A 22,257-nucleotide genomic window follows, 5' to 3' on the forward strand; every position below is an offset into this window, starting at 1 on the left:
TGAAATAGGACTGTCATAGCTGGTTTGCATAAATAAGGGCTGTGGCTCCTGCATTCATTTTTCTTTTTCGTAAAGGTAGCGGGAGGCATATAATATAACTGAGACACAGATGAGAATTGCTGTTTAAAATGTTGATACATCAATATGAGGTTGCATACATTGAAAGAGCTCAAAGAACCATAAAGAATCATTGCTCTCAGTTAAGGAGAAAATACTCATGTATACAGGAAGTCTGACTTTCATTTTCTCACAATTTTATACTTAGTGTCTGGTGTTTGAATAAAAAAGTTTGCATTCTAATGCAGAACAGAAACAGAAAATTTGAAAATCTGAAGATCTTTATGTTAGGAGATCAATTCAAGTGATTGGCCTACCTTCAAAAAAATCCTGAACCAGAAATGGAAATCATTTCACTTCCTCCTCTTGGTCTTCATTTTAGGGAAAAAAAAAAAAAAAAAAAAAAGTTGTGTTATTTACTGAACTCTGCGACGTAGTTTTTTTATATAGACAAAGTTAAGATTTGCAGGAAGGATTGGAATTGTGCGAAACATCTGTGTGAAGCAGCAGAAATTGCTTCATTCCCTATTTGAATTGCTAGGTACATGGGCTGTAATATTCTTCTGGAACGTATTTTCCTCTGCTGGACAATGGTCACTGATTTTGAAAGCTTCTTCAGTTGAGGTTCAGTACTAGAACTTTCTAATAATTCAGGGAGATATTCTGGATGTTCTTGCTCTTCCTCCCCCCGCCCTGCTTCTTGAAAAAGGGATTAGGATTGATGTTTCTCAAGTGTGTAAAGCAGCTGTGATTTTATCTGTAGCATTGGTTCAGTTATTCTCCCCGACAGAAACCTTTGCTCATCTTGGTTTTCAGTGTATCAGGTAAATCTGGTGGGTTCAGTCCATCCACAGTCCATCCAGCCAATAAAATGACATGTTGTGTTGCCTCATCTGCCTTTAACTGCACAAGAATAAAAGCTATAGGTAGAACTTGAATGTAAACTTTTATTTCCTATTAATCTCTATCTAAACAGCACAATAATCCTAATTTAAAGTCAAGATTTTAAGAACAAGTGGGATGTTTAATTACATTTATGTAATTTTTCATTTCTTATTGTAATTTAAGAAGGCTACACTGCATACTTGTCTGTGCAGTAATTAGAGTAAATGTTGTTCATGATATTACTAAGTAGCAGTTTGCAGAAGAAAGTACTGTACAATAAAAACAGAATTTTCATGTTTGCTGACTCTGAGACAGATTTTTGTGACCAAAATTCATAAGCAAAATTATTGATGCTATCACAGGTTAAGGCACGATAAACCAATAATGGTCTGTGTTCTATATTTCATTGGAATAATAGTGTGTTTTGCTTGTGGTTTTGTTTGTTTTGTGCTTTTTTGTTTGTTTTTGTTGTTGTGTTTTTGTTGTTTGTTATGTGTTGGGTTTTTTTTCCCCTCCATAACATTTTGGGTGCTCCTATTACAACTTTAAAACCTGGCTTTTGGCAAAATCTTCTCTAACATAATGAATTTGTATTTCATGACCTGCATGAACATCTTGACAGAGACAAAGAATTGGTAGAGACATTTAAAATTGCATATATTGCCCCAGTTCTACAGACCAGGTCATTTCTTTTGGAATTTTGTCTGTTACTGCTGTGTTTACCAGGTCCACAGTAGCAGTAGTACTGCTGGACCACTCCACATGTGTGATGAGAATATGAATTTTGTGTGCTGTGTGACACTGTGCGAGAGAAGCTGGAAGAAGGATAAAAGTATCGGGTTATACACTTGAACTCCGCTGCATGTGAAGTTTCCTGTTAAGCATGTAAATAGCATTAAAAGAGCAGATGTTTCACTTAAATGTGATGGAAATGATTTGGGGAGAAAAAAATTTTCAGTTTTAGAATTTGGCACACCAGTGTAAAGCACTAGTAAGGGGACAATATTAATCTGATGGCACTTGTTATGTACTGTAATCAGTTTTAATTTTGTGATAGATATTTGTTATGTAAGTTGTAATTTAGACAGCTTGACTATTGTTCATTAGTGTGAATGCTAATTGTTTATTACTATGCCTTCTAATAAAAATATCATCATGCTCATTCAAAGTGGAGACAAAAGCACTTAACTATACTTTAAAACTGTTGTGAAAGGTAATAGAAGTTCTCTGTAGTGCAGAAAATTACCTTAAAATAGCGATTTGAGGAGGGGATTTATTGTATTTGCAAAAGAATATAGCCATTTAGTCATGGGTAGGAAGCTTTCTTCTCAATGTTCCATATTCTTTTGCATTTAAATAATGATAAAGCTTACTAAAAGTATGAATTATAGAGGTTTCCACACTTACTCAGTACTGCTTCAATTTCTTTCGGAGCAGAATGTTTTCATTTATTACCTCTCTGACAGGTAAATACTGCTGGTTAGTATTGAGTATGTTGTCTTCCTCAAATTCTCCAGATTTATGTCTTTTTCAGATGGAGGCTGCACAGCTTCCCCTTTTCTAATACATCAGAGAACAAGTGGCCTCTGCTGGCACTCAAGAACAGTGTTTCCAGCAAGAGGCATTTGCAATGACTGTAACAGAGGCGAGAGCAGAAGGTTGAAAGTCCTTTTCTTTCAGCCAGACTTAGCAATATTCTAAGATTTGTGGGATCAGAACTTCTAGGGGAAAAAAGAAATATACTTGCTTTGGATCAAGGTAATCAGTTCTCCCTCTGGAAGACCACATAATTCAGTAAATGTATTTTGGGATGCAAAGTACCATTATGACTGTGCTTTTATGTAGATAGGGGACACAAGTCTACAAGGAAAATGGAAGGTGGTGATGTGAGCAGGGAACATTTGCCACCAATTTTAGTTCTGCTTATTAAAACTCATTCACTGCTGGGACCTTATAATTTACAAGCAAGGAGGGGCAGGTCGGGGATGTGAAGATCAAAGGCATCCTTACCTGCAGTGACCTTGAGATGACAAGAGCTCAGGGTCCTGAGAGGAGGGAGCAGAGCAAAAAGCAGGACCACCACCCTGGACTTCAGGAGAGCAGACTTGCTTGGACCTCTTCAGAGATTTGCTTGAAATAGTCCCATGGGATAAAGCCCTGGAAATACAAGAGATCTGAGAAACTTGGCTGTTTCAAGAATCGTGTCACCAAGCTCAAGCAAGAATAGTCCATCCCAGCAAGCAGGAAATCAAGCAAAGATGCCAGGAGGCTCGAATGGATGAACAGGGAGCTCTTGGCAAAACTGAAACACAGAAAGGAGGTATACAGAAGGTGAAAGCAGGGACAAGGAATCTGTGAGAAATATAGAGACACTGTCCCAGCATGCAGAGACCAGGGTTAGGAGAGCTACATCTGGCAAGGGATGTAAAAGGCCACAAAAGGGGCTGCTGTAAGTACATGAGGAGCAAAAGAAAAACCAGGGAAAATGTAGGGCAGCTGCTGAGTGAGGCAGGTGCCCTGGAGACACAGGATATGCTAGGGTTGAGCTGCTGAGTGCTTCTTCACCTCAGTCTTCACCAGCCTTCAGAAATTGCAGGTGCCAGAGAGAAGTCTAAAGCAAGGAGGACTTACCCTTGATAGAAGAGGATCATGCTTGACAATAGTTAAGCAAACTAGGCCTATATAAGTCCATGGACCCTGATGGGATATACTTAAAAGTGCTGAGGGAGCTGGTGAATGTCACTGTGAAGCCACTGTTAATCATCTATGAAAAATCACAACACTCAGGACAGGTGCCTGAGGACTGGAGCAAAGGAAATATCAATCCTGTCTTCATGAAGGGCTGCTAGAAAGCAGCTTTGCAAAAAGGCCCGGGGATTCCCGGTGGACACCAAATTGACCATGAGGCAACAATGCACCCTTGCAGCAAGGAAAGCCAACTGTGCTCTTGGCTGCATTAGGAAGAATGTTGCCAGATGGTCAAGGGAGCTGATCCTTTTATTCAGCACTGGTAAGGCCACACCTGGGGTATCCAGCTCTGTACCCATAACTGTATCCAGCTCTGGCATGCCCAGTACAAGAGAAACATGGAACTATTGGAGAGAATCCAGAAAAGGGGCACTAAAATCGGTGAGGGACTGAAACATCTCACAGACAAGGAAAGGCTGAGAGAGCTGGGACTGCTCAGCCTGGAGAAGAGGAAGCTGAGGGGAGATGCCAGCTAAGTATATACACACCTGAAGGGAAGGTGTAAAAAAGAAATACAGACAGTTCTGTCTGACCATAAGGAAACACTTTCACTGTGTGGGTGACCAAGCGCAGGAACAGGTTGCCCAGAGAGGTCATGGAGTCTCCCTTATTGGAGATATTCAAAAGGCAACTGGGTGATCTTGCTTGAGCCAGAAGGGTTGGACCAGATGACCTCCTGAGGTTCCTGCAAGCCTCAACCAGTCTGTGATGGTTTCTGCTGGCTACAGAATAACCAAAGATCCATGTGGATGGTGCAGTGAGAGGTTAATGGTCTTTGTCAAAAGCAGCACTTCATCAATTGTGATGGTTGTGTCTTTAGTGGAGAGAGTGGTATTGAACATCACTACCAACATGCTTGGACTGGTATTTTCAGTGTTGTCCAATGTGGAGATGGTGTCACAGGTCTCATGCTATTTCTAGTTTTTCTCGAGCCCTCAAACTCTACAGTCTTGCAATCAGGATAATCTATTCTTCATGTAAAAAAGGAAAAGGAAAATTATGCTTTTCAAGCTCAGAGAGGGTCTTGAAGATGTAAGCTGTGAATAGTCAACTCAGAAGGTCTTTATACATATTCCAGAGGCATAACAGAATAATTAGCTGCAAAAGTCAGCTATATATGTATGTCAAGAATATTTTTTTCCTCTTTGGTTGGTTTACAGACCTTCCTCCTTCACTCATATTTCTGGTTTAGTTGTGCTGATCTTATTCTGATTGATATTTGGGGCCACATGCTGGGGAGTGTTCTTGGGCTCTTTCCTTACTGTATTATGTTTGAGAAGGTTAACTTATATTTATCTAGTTTAGTTAGTAATTCTTCTGAAGAAATATGATAAAGTAAAATGTTTGTCTTCTTGTTTTGTCCTTTTAACAGTTATATGACATGATAAAGCCATTCAAAAGTGAGGCAGGACACCAGGAAGCTAAAACCCAAGAAATCGTCCTTGATTAAATTACCAAAACCTTGCATGCATTTTTTTTTCCCTCAGGAAAATAAACTTATCTTAAATTGTTTTCATTCAAAAATGAAAATAAATTAAGTACATTTAATATGCATAAGATTTGGAACTGGCTTCAAAAAATGTAGTATGGATTGAAAAGGAGTTGGAGTGTCAATATCACTTGTTTTACAGTATTAGAAATGAAGAATGAAGATTTAAACCTCTAGGTTTATTGGAACAATTATCCATTTCAATTTCCTTTAGCTTTGTTAAAAGTTTGTTATGACATCATGAAATGAGGTTAATGTTGCTGTTACTTCTAAAGAATTAGGAGCTTCAATTGGATTTTAACAAAATAATGGTAAGCTGCAGTCTCTTCCACAATCTCATTATGTAGGTTTTTCCAGCCCTCAGCTGCCATCAGTGGCAGCCAGGATGGGGGTGGGCTGGAGACAGAGGGTCACTTCAGGGTATTGCTTCAACCACAGTTTGCTTCTTCTTAAGGTAATTATCCCACAGAGCCCCTCCTTATGTTTGCTGGAGGAGACCAATCTCCCTTCTTTGCATCCTGCTTTTCTGTTAAGCAAATGCCAAACAAGACTAATTTATACCCAGAATGCCTGTCTCATTCTGACCAAGTTACATTTCTTGATGATGAGGATACAGAGCCTCAAAGGATCAAAAGTAAATGAATACTAATAGCATGAAAGCAGACATGAAAGCAGTGTCAGATTTATGTAAAATTTTTTCAGTAACTGTTAAATGTTGTCATCTGCTACTTTTCCCAGATTGCTCTGTTAGACAAGGTGCACATCTTTAGTGCTAGTGAGTGTATCAACTTGTACTTGGAGGTATTTACATATGTCATAGAACTGATTTTTAAAGTGGAAAAGTTGTTTAGAAGGGAAATGGAAAATATTATTTTATTTGTACCATACTGCATTACTATCAATAAAATAGATTCTGAATTGCATCTTTAAGTTAGATATTTGAGTTTTGTGAGATGATACAAACAAATAGGAAAAAGCTCTTCTTGAAGAATGGTACTAATCCTTCATAAATATTTTTCTTATTGTTATTTTATGGAGAGATCTGAACTTGAGATCAGAGCATTGGTTTAAATGTTACCCACTGTCCTTCATAGGCAGCAATTTAGAGCAGTTTTGTCACTTTGCTCTGCTTTTGCTTTATTGATGTTCCATCATTCTATTTTACCGTTTAAGTTTTCCCTTTGCCATGTGTCAGTATTCTAAGCTATTTTAGACATTTTCATTGGAAAAAGGGTCTGAAGAATATATTACCAACAACGTGAGATCGTCTTTTTTCTGTCACTCTAATTTACTGTGCTCTAATATGCACTGTAAATTGACATGCCCTTTGTGAATACAGTAGAGAATCAATTTAAAACAGATTTATATTAGACTAAATAGTTTGTTTGAAGCTAAAATCTATGAATATTCATAGGAGAGAGTAAATACTATTGATGTTAATGCATCCTTACTGATAAATAGAGAACTTCAGGATAAAAAAAAAATTGAAATAAACCAAAACTGCGGTGCCCTCCTTTCTCAGTCTGTTACTTGTTTAAAAGACTGATGTTTATTAAATGGTGCGATGTGGAAAAGTGTGAGCTCAACCCCAGACTCCTGTGAAAATTCCAGGGTGCTATCACTACCCATTGTACTTTGTAGTTTTATAGTAAGAAGTTGTAATTTACTTTATTCTTGCTTGATGTTACTTTTACCTTTTTGTTTTCTACATTTTAACTGTTATTAAAGCCCTATAGTTATATATAGTCCTATGTATTAGTTCTATAATATAACAGGACTAGGTGTCTAGGCACACATGTAGAACACATGAATATCTGCAAGCATTGTGTTCTCAAATTCCTTTGCTTTTCTGTGTTTGCCAGTCTTGATACCTGTGTACTAATCCCATCTCCCACACACATTTTCCTTCGGTTCTTTCCCTGTTCCCAAGGCATCCTTGTACTGACCTGCAAGGCGTGACCATTAGGCATCAACAGGCACTTGATGAATACTGTCCAGTTTGATAGGTGGTGTTTAAGGTTCGCATGGTAATAATGTTAGAGATTTTTGCTAAGATTAAACTATAAATATTGCACAAATCTATAAATTCCAGCAGAGCTTTACTATGAAATGATTTGCTTCATTAAAAAATCCAGATGAAACTGAAAAAGAAAGGCGTGAGTCTTGTGTCACTTCCAGTTTTACTATTTTCTTTCATGTGCTGATGATGCTTGCAGGCTTTAATATCTAATTTAGACACTGAAATCCATAACAAGGAACCTGGGAAAAGCCACTCACTTGTTTTTCTAAGGAAAATAATTTTTGGGGTCCCTCTACCCTGTAAAGCCTAAGGGAATTCTATAGGAAATGTCTTGAGGGGCTGCTCTTGAGAGAGGCAAAGCCCTGACTTCTTCACAGCAGTGTTAAATGAAGTCACAGCAACAAAATGACTATAAATAGGTCATCTTCCACAATATAGCAGACTTCTATACATTTTTGTATTTTGTGGTATTTATTTAGGGAATAATGACAAAGGCAACCTCAGTATTTCAAACCACCATAGGCATGAAACAGGCAAATTGTCTTCTTGCACTGAAGCATGAAACAGCTTTGTGTTCATGTGAGTGCAGGTTTATTTTCTGTGATTAGCTGTTCAGAAGACCCCAAACACCTCTGTCAGGTGCTGTGCCCAGGTATTGGCACTGGGATCTCTGTGGGATGAGGCTGGTTCCAGCTGGTTCTGCCAGGGACCTGCTGCAGGGCAGAGCTGCTGGTGCCTCTGGGACAGCATGTTTGAGAAAGAAAGTGAGGATGAGGGAAAAGGAGTAAGAACCAGCCCCAGCTCTGAGGCCAGAGGAGTAGAAAATGCATCAGAGTAGCAGGTATCCATGCACAGCACAGTCGGGGAAGGACGGCACCAAAGCAGGTTTGTCCTGGGCAGCCCACGGGAGTTGGGAATGGAGGAGTGAAGTTGGGCCTGGGGAGGGTGGAGACAAAATGGTTTAGGTTTCTTTGGTTCTCACCTCCCAACTCTATTTTAAATGACAGTAAACTAAATTAATTTCCCCCAAGGCATTTTTTTTTTTAAATTTAGCTACTAAAAAGGTTGTAGAGTTTGGCATTTGTTTATGATGCTGCTCTCACTAAAATTGCTTGAATGGCTCTAATACTTCGAATTTTTTTTTCTGAAAATGTGGTGTCCAGGATAATCTGTTTCAATTTAATTAGTTTACTTTTCATAGGGGTAGAAATCTTGATCAGCTTAGATTAGTGTTGAATTTTGAAGGCCTTTTTTTCTTGAAAGAGAAGGCAGAAGAAAGTCATTAAAATATGTGCATCTCCCTCCCTCTCTTCCAAATGGAGCTTATTAGTCACTAGACTCTTGTAGTGGGAGGAGGAGCATTAGAAATGTTACTTGTTTGCTGAAACTCTTTACTGCCTTCAAACCTGGAACTGAGCTACCTGCAGCTTTCTTCTAGCTCTCTCCTCTCCTTCCCTTTCATGGGTCTTCCATCTCTGGGTCACTTCATAACTGCCTGAGATCACAGCTACAGCTTCTCTGGTTTTCCACTTTCTGATAATTCTTCCTTCCTTACAGGGGATCTTGTGTTTTCTGAAAAGGACGCCATATCTTTAGCACTCTATCCATACTTGCTCATTCTGTTTTAAGAAGAATGAAATCTTTTTTTAAGAGTAAGTCTGAGAACTAAAGCTGAAAAGGGCCTATTGTCATGAATATAGAACGAAAGAGAGGTGTTTGAGCTTTGACAGAGGTTCAAGATTGAGGTTATTGTTTATTGTTTTGTTTTTAATCATTGCATAGGACCTAATGTGACTTGCCTTTCCAAAATTCTCTTCTACAATCTCATTTCTCATTTATTTGTATTTAAAGTAAGTGCTTCTGATACTTAAGTAAAAAATAAGTGTGTAAGAATAACTCCAGAGCATACAGTAATTTAACCAGTAAAGGGCTCTGGACTTGATTCATTGCCAGCCCTAAAGCGTCATTACACGAGTGAGGGAGTGGCTCTTTCAGCAGGTTTATGTGGGGAGTCTGAATATGATGATTTTGGAGTTGATTCTCATGATCATTTCCTTGCCAACTGTTTTATTGATAGTATATGCCTAACTTGCTTATTTGATAGTCTCAAACTCTGTTGTCTTCATCGTGAGTTAGAGGAGGTTAAACCTTTTATTGTTCACATAAATAGCATATAAAAACAGGCATTCACTGTACCTGCTGTCTTCTTCAGCTCATGTGTGAATTACTTTGGACCACATTTACTGAAGAAACCTAAACAGAAATCTAGTCGTTTTATACTTATCAGCTATGCATTATTATCTTTCTAGGTTAAGTATTTCAGCTCTGGAAATATGTCTTTCTGTTGGACCTAGTGTCTGTATGTCATTTTTTCAGCTGGGACCAGAACCAGTTTTGATGCGTAGTTGAAAGATCGGTGCATCTATTCATCTTAAAATTGTTAGGAAGAGCAGATGATTCCATCTGTGCTTAACCTGCTTCAGCAAAACAGCTGTATAATTAGGTTCAGAGAAATTAATAAAATGCTCGTCAAAATGGAGTGCATTGAAATCTGTTTTCCTAAGTCAGGCAAATCTAGTGGTCTTGTAGGAAAACAAACTCAACTAGATGGAAATTCTTTTTTCATCTCATCCTATTTTTAGTAAAACAAGTGAAAACCATTTTTTTCTAATAAGCTTTTTCCATTGTAACATATTATGTTTTTCTTTGTGGATGTTCTTCTGTCAGATCTAGTCTTGATAAATGCAGGTATATTTATTTAGAGAGCTTTTATGAAACGCTAATTTCCAAGAAAAAGTGCAGTCAGTACAGTGCTAGCTTGCGAAACCTCAGTTTCAGTCCATCTAGTCAGTGTTTCCCCTAAGTGAGATTCAAATGTTTCAAGCTTTGCATACAGGTAGAAATGGAGCTTAGTTGTTTAAAAAACTCCAGGATTTAACTGAAACAGGAGGGGTTTTTGTTGGTGGTGTTGTCGACAAGCCTTGACATGCAATTCCCATCTAGCAGATATTGGAGTAGTTTGGGTGCTGACGGGCAGCTGTTTTAGTGAGCCTCAGACTCTCTTTTTCTGGACTTTGCACATAGTTATTTCCTGCAGGGAGAAAAAAGTATTTCCAGTTCTGTCTGGTTGGAGGGGTTGGTTTTGGTGTGGGGTTTTTTGTTGTTTTTTGAGGGGTGGGGTTTGTGTGTGTGTGTTTTGTTGTTATTGGAAGTTTATCTTTGTTTTCTGTTGTTGATTTTGGCTTTTGTTGTTTTGTGGGTTTTGGTGGGTTTTTTTTTTTCATGTTTGAAGAATACTAGTTCTTTTGGGAAGGATTGTGGTGTTAGTTGTTGGGACTTTTTTTTTTCAATTGCTGGTGGTAATATAGTGCGTTTTTTTCACTATCTATGGTGATTTTCTTCTTTTTAAGTAGTTTTGCAGGTTGATCTTATCATTGATTACTTTAGTTCTTTTTAGAGTGCAGATAATGACTATTCATATCCCACCACCTAATGCAGGTGGGTAAACTTTAGTAATTGGAATATCAAAAATATTAAAAGTGGTTTTCTGTTGTAGTGAAGTGTCCAGAGACATGAAGTTAGCTGCTGACAGAAAACAAACCTTTTCACCTCTCTGCTACCTTAAATCTAAAGCTTTGAATTTATTATATGATTGGAATAAGCGATCACTGCTACACATAGTGAATCATCTATAGCATTAGGTTCCATCAGCAAATGGACCCCTCAGCAGAGTGAGCCTAAACTTTAGAAATAAAAAGTTACACAATTTAAAAAGCATCAGTTAACATTACTTTTTGATGTAAATATTTTAAAGCTTGTACAAAGTGGATTAATGTTCCTCTAGGGTAATTAAATGAAAATTTGGTAACTTATTAATATCTCTTTCTCTCTTTCTCTTTCTTATTTCTCACACTCTTTCTCTTTCCAAACTTATTAATCTCTCTCCCATCTCTCTTTTCCCCTTTTTCTCTCCCCTCCTTGTCCCTCCCTTTTCTTTCTTTCTTCCTCTCTCACTCTCTTCCCCTCTCCTCCCAAAAATATGCCTTTACAGAAGCATAAGGTAGATCTTTTCTACAAACTGCGCCATGTGATGAATGAGCTCATTGACCTGCGCAGACAGCTGCTGTCAGGTCACTTGACACAGGATCAGGTGCGGGAGGTCAAGAGACACCTCACAGTGAGGCTGGACTGGGGCAATGAGTAAGTACAGGTACCGCCTGGGTACTGTTTGTTCTAATTCTTTTTAAATAGCTTTTATTAAAAAAAAAAAAACAAACAAATCAACTTTTTCCTTCCAGTAGTATTTGTACACAGCTAGAACATTTCATTATTTGGAAATCAAATACAACTTTTTACAGTGGGTTCATTGCATATTTCTTCTACATTACTATAAAGCCAGCTGCTTACTTAGTAGTAGGTCTTTCCTGAGACTATCTGCACTTCTGAAGTCTAGGTCTGTTTACTTACTTTGTTATCAGTATTGTGAATATTAAGTCTGGGAGTACCTACCTGTTCGTAGATACTAAAAACGCATTTGTCAATTGAAGAGGTATTTTAATGCCTGATGCAATAAGTAGAAAATCTCACTGTCAGCAGTGACACTGGAGCTGAGCCTGTAATATTTAGATGTTTAATGTAACTATAACGTATAATCTACGTATTTGGCTGTTGGTGAGATTTCTCAGAGGTTTAGATTTTCTTTGGTCAGTTCCACGGTGAATTTGTGGAGAGGTTGGTTTTTTTTTTTTGAGCCAAAGAAGACTGCGGTCCTGATAGAAGCTGAAATGTTGATAAATTGCCATTAGACAAAAACTAGCTCTTCTCAAGAACTTGATTTGTTCTGGGATACTGTATTGGACAGGTAAGTTTTGCATGACATATATATGAGCTTTTCGAAGGAAATACTACCCTCCTCAAGCACAGAGGACTGCTTCGTTTTAGGAGTAGGGTTAGTGCTAATTAACATATGGGGGAAGGAATTCTCTAAGTTGACAACTAAGGAAGAAAGTGAAGTGTTTTTCACTAATGTATCTTTATGACTCTGTTCCTTAGTCACCCACTTCAGGACTCTATCTGAGAGACATACTTGAATACCTTGGTGAAGATTTAGCCAGCCCCCATGCTACATTTCATTTCTCTCTTGTTGAAAGCAAGCTGTGAAGGACATAGACTAATAGATTGCATCAAGTCATTGTTCTGCAGTGCAGAGTTACAGATATTTTCCATTATCATTCCCAGTAGAGTAAATGGGAACCAAGAGACCATTTTTGAGCACTATGCCTAGGCATTTTTGCTCAAAGAGTGTATGGATGAAATTAACTACAGGAAGCTGTGAAAGTGCTGTAAGAAAAAAAGCTGAGGAGAGTAGACAGCGGTGCAGTGCAGCAAAGAAGAGAAAACGTTGTTCAATGAGGTGGCTATAGACTTTACAAAAAAAAAATTAAATGTAAGATCATTCACTACAGAGTAGTTTAAAACTATCAAGGTAAATCTAATGCATTACAATTATGGAAAAATAGTAGTGAAATCAGTAAATATAAATATGTTAATGATTAAATTAATCTGCCTAGGGTGCTTGTTTAGGAAAAAAGAAAAATCTGTATTTCTTACTAGATAAGAACAGGTACTGATCTTCAGGTATGTGATATCAGAGGCACAAGCAGAAACAGAAGAGTGTGTCAATAAAGGAACTGCATAAAAAGGCATATGATTGAAAAGATTGCGTACACTATGCAGTATTTAAATACAGGTGTCTGGGGGTTTGGAGGGTCTTTCTGCAATATCGCTCTTTCCCATATAATTTCTGGGAGAGTTCTGTCATTTTTGTATATCTTCTCTCTGACTTCTATCATGAAACTCATGACCAGATGTCTTAATCTGTTAAAAAACACTAATGATTTTCATATACATATTCACATAGTACTACCCTTTCTCAAATAATGTAATAATATTCATTGCTTATTCTGTCATGCTTGAAATTTGCAAATAAAATAAATGTGTCATTATTAACATGTATTATTGTTAACCGAGAAGCTTAAATACATACAATCTGAGCTGATCTGTAATTATTCAAGATAGTACCATCTAATAGGAAACATTCCATGTCCAAGTACCTTTCAGAAAAGAGGGTATCTTACGCATCTAATATATGGCATATATGCTTACTTAATGTGTAAAGGTACTTTTCTCCTGACCTTGATCAGTAATGCATCGTATTATTTGGGAAGTAGTGATGCAAGCATGAAAATCACACTTCCTGTCATCACCAGTTGGGTTGAGTTTGTTGAACCCGTACCATTTTCCCTTAAATATGCTGACAGCAGTTCTGGTGGCCATCCCTTGTGTTCTTCAGGAGTTGTTGGAAACAACACACAGTTTATGTGAATCACTGTCAGGATCATTTATTTTCCCTTTGCCACCTTTATAAATGTATTTGTGTAAGAGAAATATGATTTATATTAAGTGAAGCTTTGAGAGAGAGAAGGGATACAAGGAAAATTGGTGGCTGCAAAGTTAAAGCTGTAAAGAGTAAAGGTAAAATGTACATTTTTGGGGGGCAAAGGCATGAGATCTTGTATATTTTAGAGATGTGATGAGTTCTCTCAACCTGTTCTTCAGGTTTGGATGTGCGTCTTAAAGACATTTTTTTTTACTCAAATGGCATATTTCTGCAAGGTTCTTCTAGGCAGAGTTGTTGTGAGTTGTGGTTTTATGAATTCCAAATGATGTAGCATTTGTGTTATAAATAAATGAAAATATTAGAAATTAAGATCATTCTTTGAAATTACTATTAAAACCAAGTTGATTTTCTCTAGAAGCCCAGTTAAGCTGCAGTAGAGTTGTATGTTCATCCTTCTCAGTATTGACAATACTATTATTTTTGTCTATTGGCTTGTGTTTGTATTACTGGAGAGAAAAAGTATCTAGAGATTCTGAGTGGTAGTTGATTGGCTTGGGCATATTTTGTAGGTAGATGGGGGAAATATTTTTGAAAGGCAGCTCAATGTTAAGGCAGAATAAAAAAGCACATTAATTTGCTTGTAGAAAAAAGTACTGTGAAGAGAGGAACTGTCAAGTAAACAAACCAGACTATTACCTAATTTTTATGCATGCTGTGTTTTGGAGAAATACTGCTTGGCAGCTGATGTTACTGTATTCCCGAAGTATTTGATAATAGAGAGTGAAAGTGGGCCACTGACTGTCATGGCCTTTCCAGGCGTTATTTGTCAGTCCTTTGCAGACAAAAAAAAATAATTGATACAAATTAAATGCATAAACCTGAACTTTCACCTGCACAATAGATGACAGCATATTAGTACTCAAGCAAAAGACACCTTTACTTGCTGGGAGCAAGTGTTGTGCAGGATTAACATAGTATTAGAGAATGAGAATCTTCTGGGCTGGGAATCCACAGTGTTAAGGGATTTAACTAAAAATAGGATAAGAGATAAGTTTCACAGGGATGCTACTGCAGTTGTATTGAACATTATTAAGTAGAAGGTAGTACCTTTGTCATGTATTCAGTAATGAGTCCAACTGCTTGTGACCTCAGTTCTTTAGAGAGTTGAAACAATAAGAACAGAACAATATCAGGCTATGATTAGCTTTGGCAGTTTTTTTCTGTAAAACTTTAAAACTCATGCGGTTACAAGTGTATTTGATAATGCCATTATAAAATAATTTATTAATATCGATATGTTGAGGAGAAATTTCTTTATGAATTTTCTTTAGGGGTGGGTGTGTGGACACGTGAGTGACAGGCTGGTTTTGAGGTGGTTTAGGTATTCAGATTCAAGAAAACTGAATGAATATGATGAGCATTAATGTTTTTTAAAAAACTTTGAAGTAGGCTTTTTGCATATTACTATTTTTTACCTGTTACCGTTTTTTTCTGTTCTGTTTTAGGAATTTCTATTATAAGTAGGCTCAAATGGCGGCTGCAGTTAAGGATTACCTAGTGCATTCTTATTTTAATCATTTTCATTTGGTAAATAGATAAAGCAATTTTTGTCTTTGCAGCTGCAGTTTTCATTTACTGGTCTTGGCCCAGAGGTAACTTGTGTTTGATAGATTTTATGAAAACAAAATGTGTAAAATGTGTATAACCATCACTTTCACAATTTAGCCTTAGAGTTTAGAAGCTGGTATTTGGCATGAAAACTGCATTAAAGGAGGAAAATTGTTCCTTTTTCCATTGAAAATATAATTGGCTTTGGCAAAGAACTAAGAATGTGGAAATTCCAGTTTGTCAGTACAATATTTTAATTGCAGTTATTTGCCAGCAAGTGGGCCAGCGCTGAGCTATATTTTTGAGATACAATGGTTTAGGAATATAAGGAAGGAAAACCTGATTAATCAAAGTTTCAATAAGAACTATGGCGTTGGGAAACTTACAGGAAATGATTAAAAGTGCAGTGGTCAGCAAAGGTGACTGGGCTTCCTACACACCACTGGTTCTTCTTTGCTGTTGCTTTAAGTGCTCAGATAGAGACTCTGTATTGCTTGGAGGCTTCTGTTTATTGCACCATACAATTATTCTGTGGTACCTGAGAGGTTTTCTTCAAATAAAATTTTTCATTTGCCATCAGGACCAAGTCTGTGCAGAATGTTTCCCTCTCCGATTACAAAATTAAATTGCCTTTTGCTTTTCTTTGGTACTTAGTGACAGTGCAAAGGTAGTCCATGACAGTACCTCTTCTGATTTATTTTTTACTTTAAGACTATCAAGAATTTCCATATAAAATATCTGTAAATTAAGTATCAAAGTTACCTAAGATGAAAGCAGGAAAATGGTTCATTCACATGCTTCTTTAATTTTACTCCAAATGTGTGTGTTTAGAGTAGCTTTGTATTGTAATGCCCTGAACTCTTTTTGCCTCAGAACCTGAAGATCTACAGAGCAAAAGTTGGGATTTGACACCTCTTAGGTTGTCTTGTTCTGCAATCTACAATTGTTTATTAATTCCTAATAGTTGTTCATTTATTTGTCTGGATGACAAATTCTGTCTACGACTCGCATGCAGCTGTGACCTGAGCTGCCTTCTTTACTACAGAAGTTCTCAACTGCTTATCCTCTTTGCACTGGTATACTTTTTTAAAAAAATAGTTTCAATATTTGATTTGAGCCAAAATATCATTTCAGTTCAGAGTAATTAAAAGGGGTTTTTTATGCAGGTGTTAAAAATACAGATTAAAATTCTTGTTGGTATTGCAGTTATTGTTTGTCATAAGAAAAAATAGTACGTTTGTACAGTGATAAAGTTGGGGGATTTAGTTGCATGAACACCAGGAATTTCAAAGCAGCTTCTTAAGGCACAGTATCTATTTGCAGATTTGAAAAGGGTTACTAATGCAACTTTTTCGTTTTCTAGTGAAGGAATCTGCTCAGATACTGCAGAGTAGTAACTTTATTTGCCTACTATGTTTCTGTGTATGAAATTAATTGTTCTGGATACTGTACCAACACATTGGTCGAAAGCTTCAACTAGCGTTACTTGCTATAGCTCCACTGAAGCCAGTGAACAAAAAGTAACAAGTTCATAGTGGTTTTTGTTTGATATTTGCATTTGATTTTATTTAGAAGGATTATCAGTTTAATGATTAAAAATTGCAAAAATAAATAGCTTAGTGTTTCTTGTGTCTCTGCCTTAAGTAAGCATATGTAGTAGATAGCAGTGATGTATAACATCACTAATGTATTATACTTACCATTGTTCCTTCTCTTTTGCAGACATTTGGGCCTAGATTTAGTTCCTCGGAAGGACTTTGAGGTTGTGGATTCAGATCAGATCAGTGTTTCAGATCTTTATAAAATGGTAAGAAATCTGTGGGAGATTCCTTTGAATTTTCACTTTGGGAGGGAAAGAAGGGAAGAAATTTTTATTCTTTACTCTTACATATTTTCTTGATTAGAATAATGTTGTAAGGTGAATGTCTTTCTCATTTACACCCTAACCACCATGTCTCTGGTATCCTGAGTTCCTTTTATTAGGAATGAACAGAGTTTCTTTTGCAAATGGCATGCTTATATACATTTTAAATTCAATTTATGAAGTAACATGATATGAAAACTGGAGAAGATAACTTTGACTGTTTTCCTACCATTTTCTTGGTTTTAAAATCTATTGTTTCAGAAACAGTAAAAGAAGTTCTAAAAACACAGACCCATCTGATACAGCTAATGGGAATAATTATTAACTTTGGTCTTTGTTGCTACAATCAGTGTGCTAGCATTCAGTGAAGTAGCAATAATCTTCATTTATTTGTCGAATTAAGGAAAAATAGGGCTGGAAAATCTGAAGAGGTCATCCAGTCCATTCTTCTGCTTAATGTCGGGATTGATTGCCTCTGCCATTTCTGACAACTTCTGCTGTTACTAAAAATCTCCAGTGGTTGAGACTCCACAGCCTACTCAGGCAATCTTTTTGCTCAGTTCACTGTTCTTACAGTTTGGAAGTTTGGTTAATGGTGGTCTTACACAGAGATTTCTCACTGCAGGTTAAGCTGTGTCCACAGAGGAACATATTGCTCCTGCCTGGTTGCACCACCCTTTGTGTACTTGAGGGGCTTGATAAGTCCCATTCATTCTTCTCTTTCTTAGGTTAAATAACTCATTTTCTCTCAGATTTTCTTCATGGGTCAGATTTTCTAGACCTCTGGTTCCTGCATATATTCTGCAGGCATTATATTATGTAATCTGCAGTTTGCCACTGCCTTTTGTAAGTAAGTGTTGAATTCTGTCAGATAGGAAATAATACAAAATCTTGGAAGCTCCAGAAATTAACTGGTAATATTTGCAGAGATCTAATCATTTGAAAGCACCCTGAGCCAGGCAAATGTACTGGCAAATTTTATTGATGTATAATGAAGAAGGCTAACAGGATTGTTACTTCAAAGAACAGTTATTAACTTGGTAGAAAAAGTAGAAGTGCTTCCTGTTGTGTGATCTAGTACTGATCATCCTACTTCTTCCATTGATTAAAGCTTCTCGAACCTGGAGTCCATCAACAGTCTGTGTGACTCCCGAAAGTGCATGAGAGCCACTATTTCACTCTTTCAGGTCTGCAGATGCAGAATACTTCAGTGAAAAGTCTGCTTCTGGGTGTTGTGTAGATAATCTTTGCCCTGTTTCGGAGATTTTTGAGCTCACAGAAAAGGAGGAAGGAGGGAGAGCAATGAATAACTTAAGTAAAACTAATCCTTGGGCATTAAGGCCATCTCTGTTGTGTGGCAATGTCCCTTAGAAAACACATGTGGTGCATCTGAATAGGAATGTTTGGATGTTCACAGTGGCAAGTAGTAAAATTCCTTCATTGCAGTGGGTTCCAATTTCTATCAATACTAGTCACTCATACATGCATGTTAGTACATAGTGAAGTTAAAGTTGTTTTAGAAATGTGAATTGTACCATTAATGAATTGCAATTTGCAACTTAAGTGTATTTGGATTCTCCGTTGTTATTAGGACTATATAATACAGTTAATTTTGTTTAGGATTATGATGTAACTATAAAGGGAGAAATGGCATGTAATGTTCAGAGGAAAGTGAATGCAGACCTTTCCTGAGATGCTATTTTATTTAACAAACAAACAAACCCAGCAATTACTTTAATACAACTTCTTAGCGTAATATTTTGCAAATGAAATAGTGTTTTTTCTACATAAATATTGTACAGTTTCACTTCTAGTAAACGTTTAATTTACTATTTTAAAATGTTCATTGGCCTGCAGCTGTCTAAGACTAGGGGGTGATAGGTCTGTATCTGTGTAGAGTTTTTTGATATGCAAGATGTACTTCTCCCTAAAAGAAAGGCATGTTTTTTAAACAGGCTACATGCTGTTGCTGGTTTGGATTATTTGCACTATATAACAGTGGAATTTGTGGAAAGAAATAAAAATTGTGTTACATAAGAAACACTGAAGTACATCACTCTGTGGTACTAATTTTAATGTTCCTGATCTGCTATAGACCAAGGAGAGTTTGGTGCTATTACAGCAGAGTATTTCTTCAAGTACAGTGTAGAAATAACTCTGCTCAAAATTAAATGAGTAATGACTTAGAATGCAAGAGAAATTGCTAACAGGATTGCCTTACTACTGTGTTTCATTCTGCAGGTTCTTTTTTTACTCTGAATACTTGTAGTACAGCAAATAGCTAAGATTTAATTGTCAGAGTAGTCTGATTATGTCACCCATCTTAGTCCTGAAGAAAATGTCCACAGCACCGTTTCCTGCTCAGATCCGTGCTGGTATCAGGACTCGACCATTCGTCAGGTCACGCTTCACTGTAGATTTAGATTGTAGATTCAAGAGGACAGTGCTGTCTAATCACATCTAGTTCACAGTCAGAAGACAATTCCAGGAACCAAACCAGCTGAAAACCTGTTATTTTTTTTTTATTTAAATTTTGCAGAAATTGAAGGAGGAGAGTGTTGGTGGTTTCTTTTTGGTTCAGGTTTTTTTATGTGGCTTTACTTTTATTATTTAACAAAACCCAAGGATAGAATCCTCCTTACTCCTGGCAAAATACAATACTTAATGGGTTCTCAAATGAGCAGTGAGGTTTTATGTTGTAAAATAATCTTGTGGGAGTAGTTGTGAGAGACAAATTATTTTCTCATATTTGCAGTATTGTAGAATGTTAAATGTGCCATAGAAAAGAGTCTTCTATTAGCAGAACAGTGGATGAGGTAACACGTTAGAGTTTCCTATCTGTGACAACAAATTCAACCGTTTTATACAGTCATTAGACTTAAGATTGCTTTTCATGGTAAATTTTGAAATTGGAACAACTTTTTTAGCTCTCATTTTTTTATTGCTAAGTATACTCGTGACTATTGTGTGTCTACTATTTTCATTTCTTTGTCAGAACTACTGTGTTTTGAGGCCTTATACTTGTTTCTCCAGGTTACTTGTTATGAAGCTAAATACTAATGGTGTCAGGTGCACAGCATTTGTCAGAAATCGTTGCTTTACTCCTAAAGGAAACCAAATTGCCATTTTCTTATGACAGCATTTGTGATTTTAACTAATATAATGGAACACTTTTTACATTACTTTTGAAATTGTGGGAAAATACGTTGGTGGAATTCTGCCATGGAGCTCTGTGCTGGAGTTGCCACTAGATTGAAGGTGCCATTTAGCAACACAAGTCCAGCAGGAATGCTTGGATAGCACTTTTTAGTGAAGGGGTTCACAAGACACAAATGTCTGGAGGCATTTGCAAAAATCAGAAATGTTCAAACCTGCAATTAAATATGTCTAGCTTATCTGTATGTTTATTGATTTGTGTATGTGTCTTCAGGATGCATTTAAGAGGTGCAGGAAAGGCACGACTACTGGCTATGTTACTGCCATTTGTTTAACTGCCTGAAAAAAATACCACAAATTTAACAGAGTTCCTAATAAATAGACAAGTTTCAGGTTAATGCTGCCATCAATGTAATTGCTCATTCTTTATTTGGCCAGAAAATGAGATTAGTAAGAATGAGTAGTTATAAAATTTGGCGACTTCAGTTGCCCAGAACTCTGCTAGAAAAGGAAAACAGCTGGACACAAACTGTGCAGGAAGCTCATGAAATCTCTTTGTGTTTTGTTGTTTGTTTAACCAAGCAGATTATCAGAGATTTGTGTACATCTGGTTCTAAACCCTAGTAAGAAGTCAACTGAGAAGATGAAGATAGAAAGCAGTTAGTTTGAGGCTGACTTGGTAATGATAGGATTCATTTATCAAGCATTTTTAGGAATGGAACATGGAAGAACAACAGTGATAACTAATATTGGTCGATAAGATATCATGAGATGCAAGTTGGACAGGAAAAAAAAGAGGTAAGGAGAATTGATGGCTCTTTCAGTAAATTAGAACAAAAGCACAAGCTATTCACTAAGAGACCAAGTTGGATAAATTAAGGATTTTTCATTGCCTTTAGTCACAAGAGCGAAAGAAAGGGAAATTAAGGTTATCAAGACGAAACGTAGAAGAACAGAAGTATAGAAAAGCATAATAGAGTACCACAAATGGCTGAATAGAAAAAACAGAAGGCAATGCACAAATTAAGATATGACAAGCAAATACTGTCAGTTGTATCAAGAAGCAGTTTTACATCAATAAACTAGTAGTAATTGGGAAATTAAAGAACAGTTTTTATACTAGAGGGAAACCAATTGGCACGTGATGCAAGAAAATAACATGTCGTTTAATGTCCTTTTCACCCCCCTCAAGCCCTGGTAAGGCGGTAAACTGTGTCAGATCACTAACAATATCTTTGGAAAAATGAATCACAGCAGAACTAGGGGGTAAGTTTATAAAGTAGTTACCAGTTCAAGGGGGTTTAGAACTACATACATTTAATTTAGGATGTCTAGAGAAGCTATATTAGACATGTTAGTGATAACAAATGGAAAGATGGATAAGGTTCCAGAATATGGGCAAAAAGCAAGCATACTTTACACCTTTAAAAAATGTGATGGAGGAGGGGAAGCTAATAGTCATTCTCTGCCTCTACAAAAAGCTGGAACAGAAAAAAATATCCAGGTAGTGGCAAAAAGGATGTGTGCAATAGTGATTGTGAACTTTTTCAGCATAAGTAATTTCTAAAAGCTCCAATTTCCTTCCAGAACAGAAATGAGGCTAGTGGATAGAGGAAAAGCAGCTGATAGCGTATTTCGATTTTCATAAAGATTTTAATTGTTTTTTTAATTGAAATTCTCCTAAGGTCATTAGTTCTAGTTGAAATTACTGTAGAGTAAACACAAAGCTAATTAGGAAACCCATACTGAAAAAAAAAAAAAAAGTTGAAGAATGATTGTCAATAATTTGATTAAATAGGAGGTAGGATGAATCAGCTTAATTTCTTGTGGTCATCTTCCATTTTGTAGTGCTTCATGTGTCATTAATGACTGGGCGATGAAATATGGAGTATGCTTGTAAATATGCAAATACTACAAAGGATCAGATCTCAAAATAATGTAGACAAATGAAAGAAATTGTCTGAAAAATGTAGGGTACAAGTGAGAGTCATAAATGCAACATTTAACTTCTGCAGTCAATTGTTGCTTCT

At 36.7% G+C, this 22,257-nt stretch overlaps 1 protein-coding gene across 1 annotated transcript in view; it reads left to right on the forward strand.

Moving 5' to 3' along the window:
• The window catches only part of DOCK3 (dedicator of cytokinesis 3), a gene marked incomplete at both ends in the record, with an annotated part of 194,875 nt that overhangs the window by 50,932 nt on the left and 121,686 nt on the right, over positions 1 to 22,257 (forward strand). The window contains 2 exon segments of the mRNA XM_082060424.1: positions 11,251 to 11,399; positions 16,930 to 17,014. Of these exon segments, the coding sequence (XP_081916550.1) occupies positions 11,251 to 11,399; positions 16,930 to 17,014 (234 nt within the window).

Source organism: Streptopelia decaocto (assembly GCF_964273445.1).
Source record: "Streptopelia decaocto genome assembly, chromosome: 8".
NCBI classification, from domain to species: Eukaryota; Metazoa; Chordata; class Aves; order Columbiformes; family Columbidae; genus Streptopelia; species Streptopelia decaocto.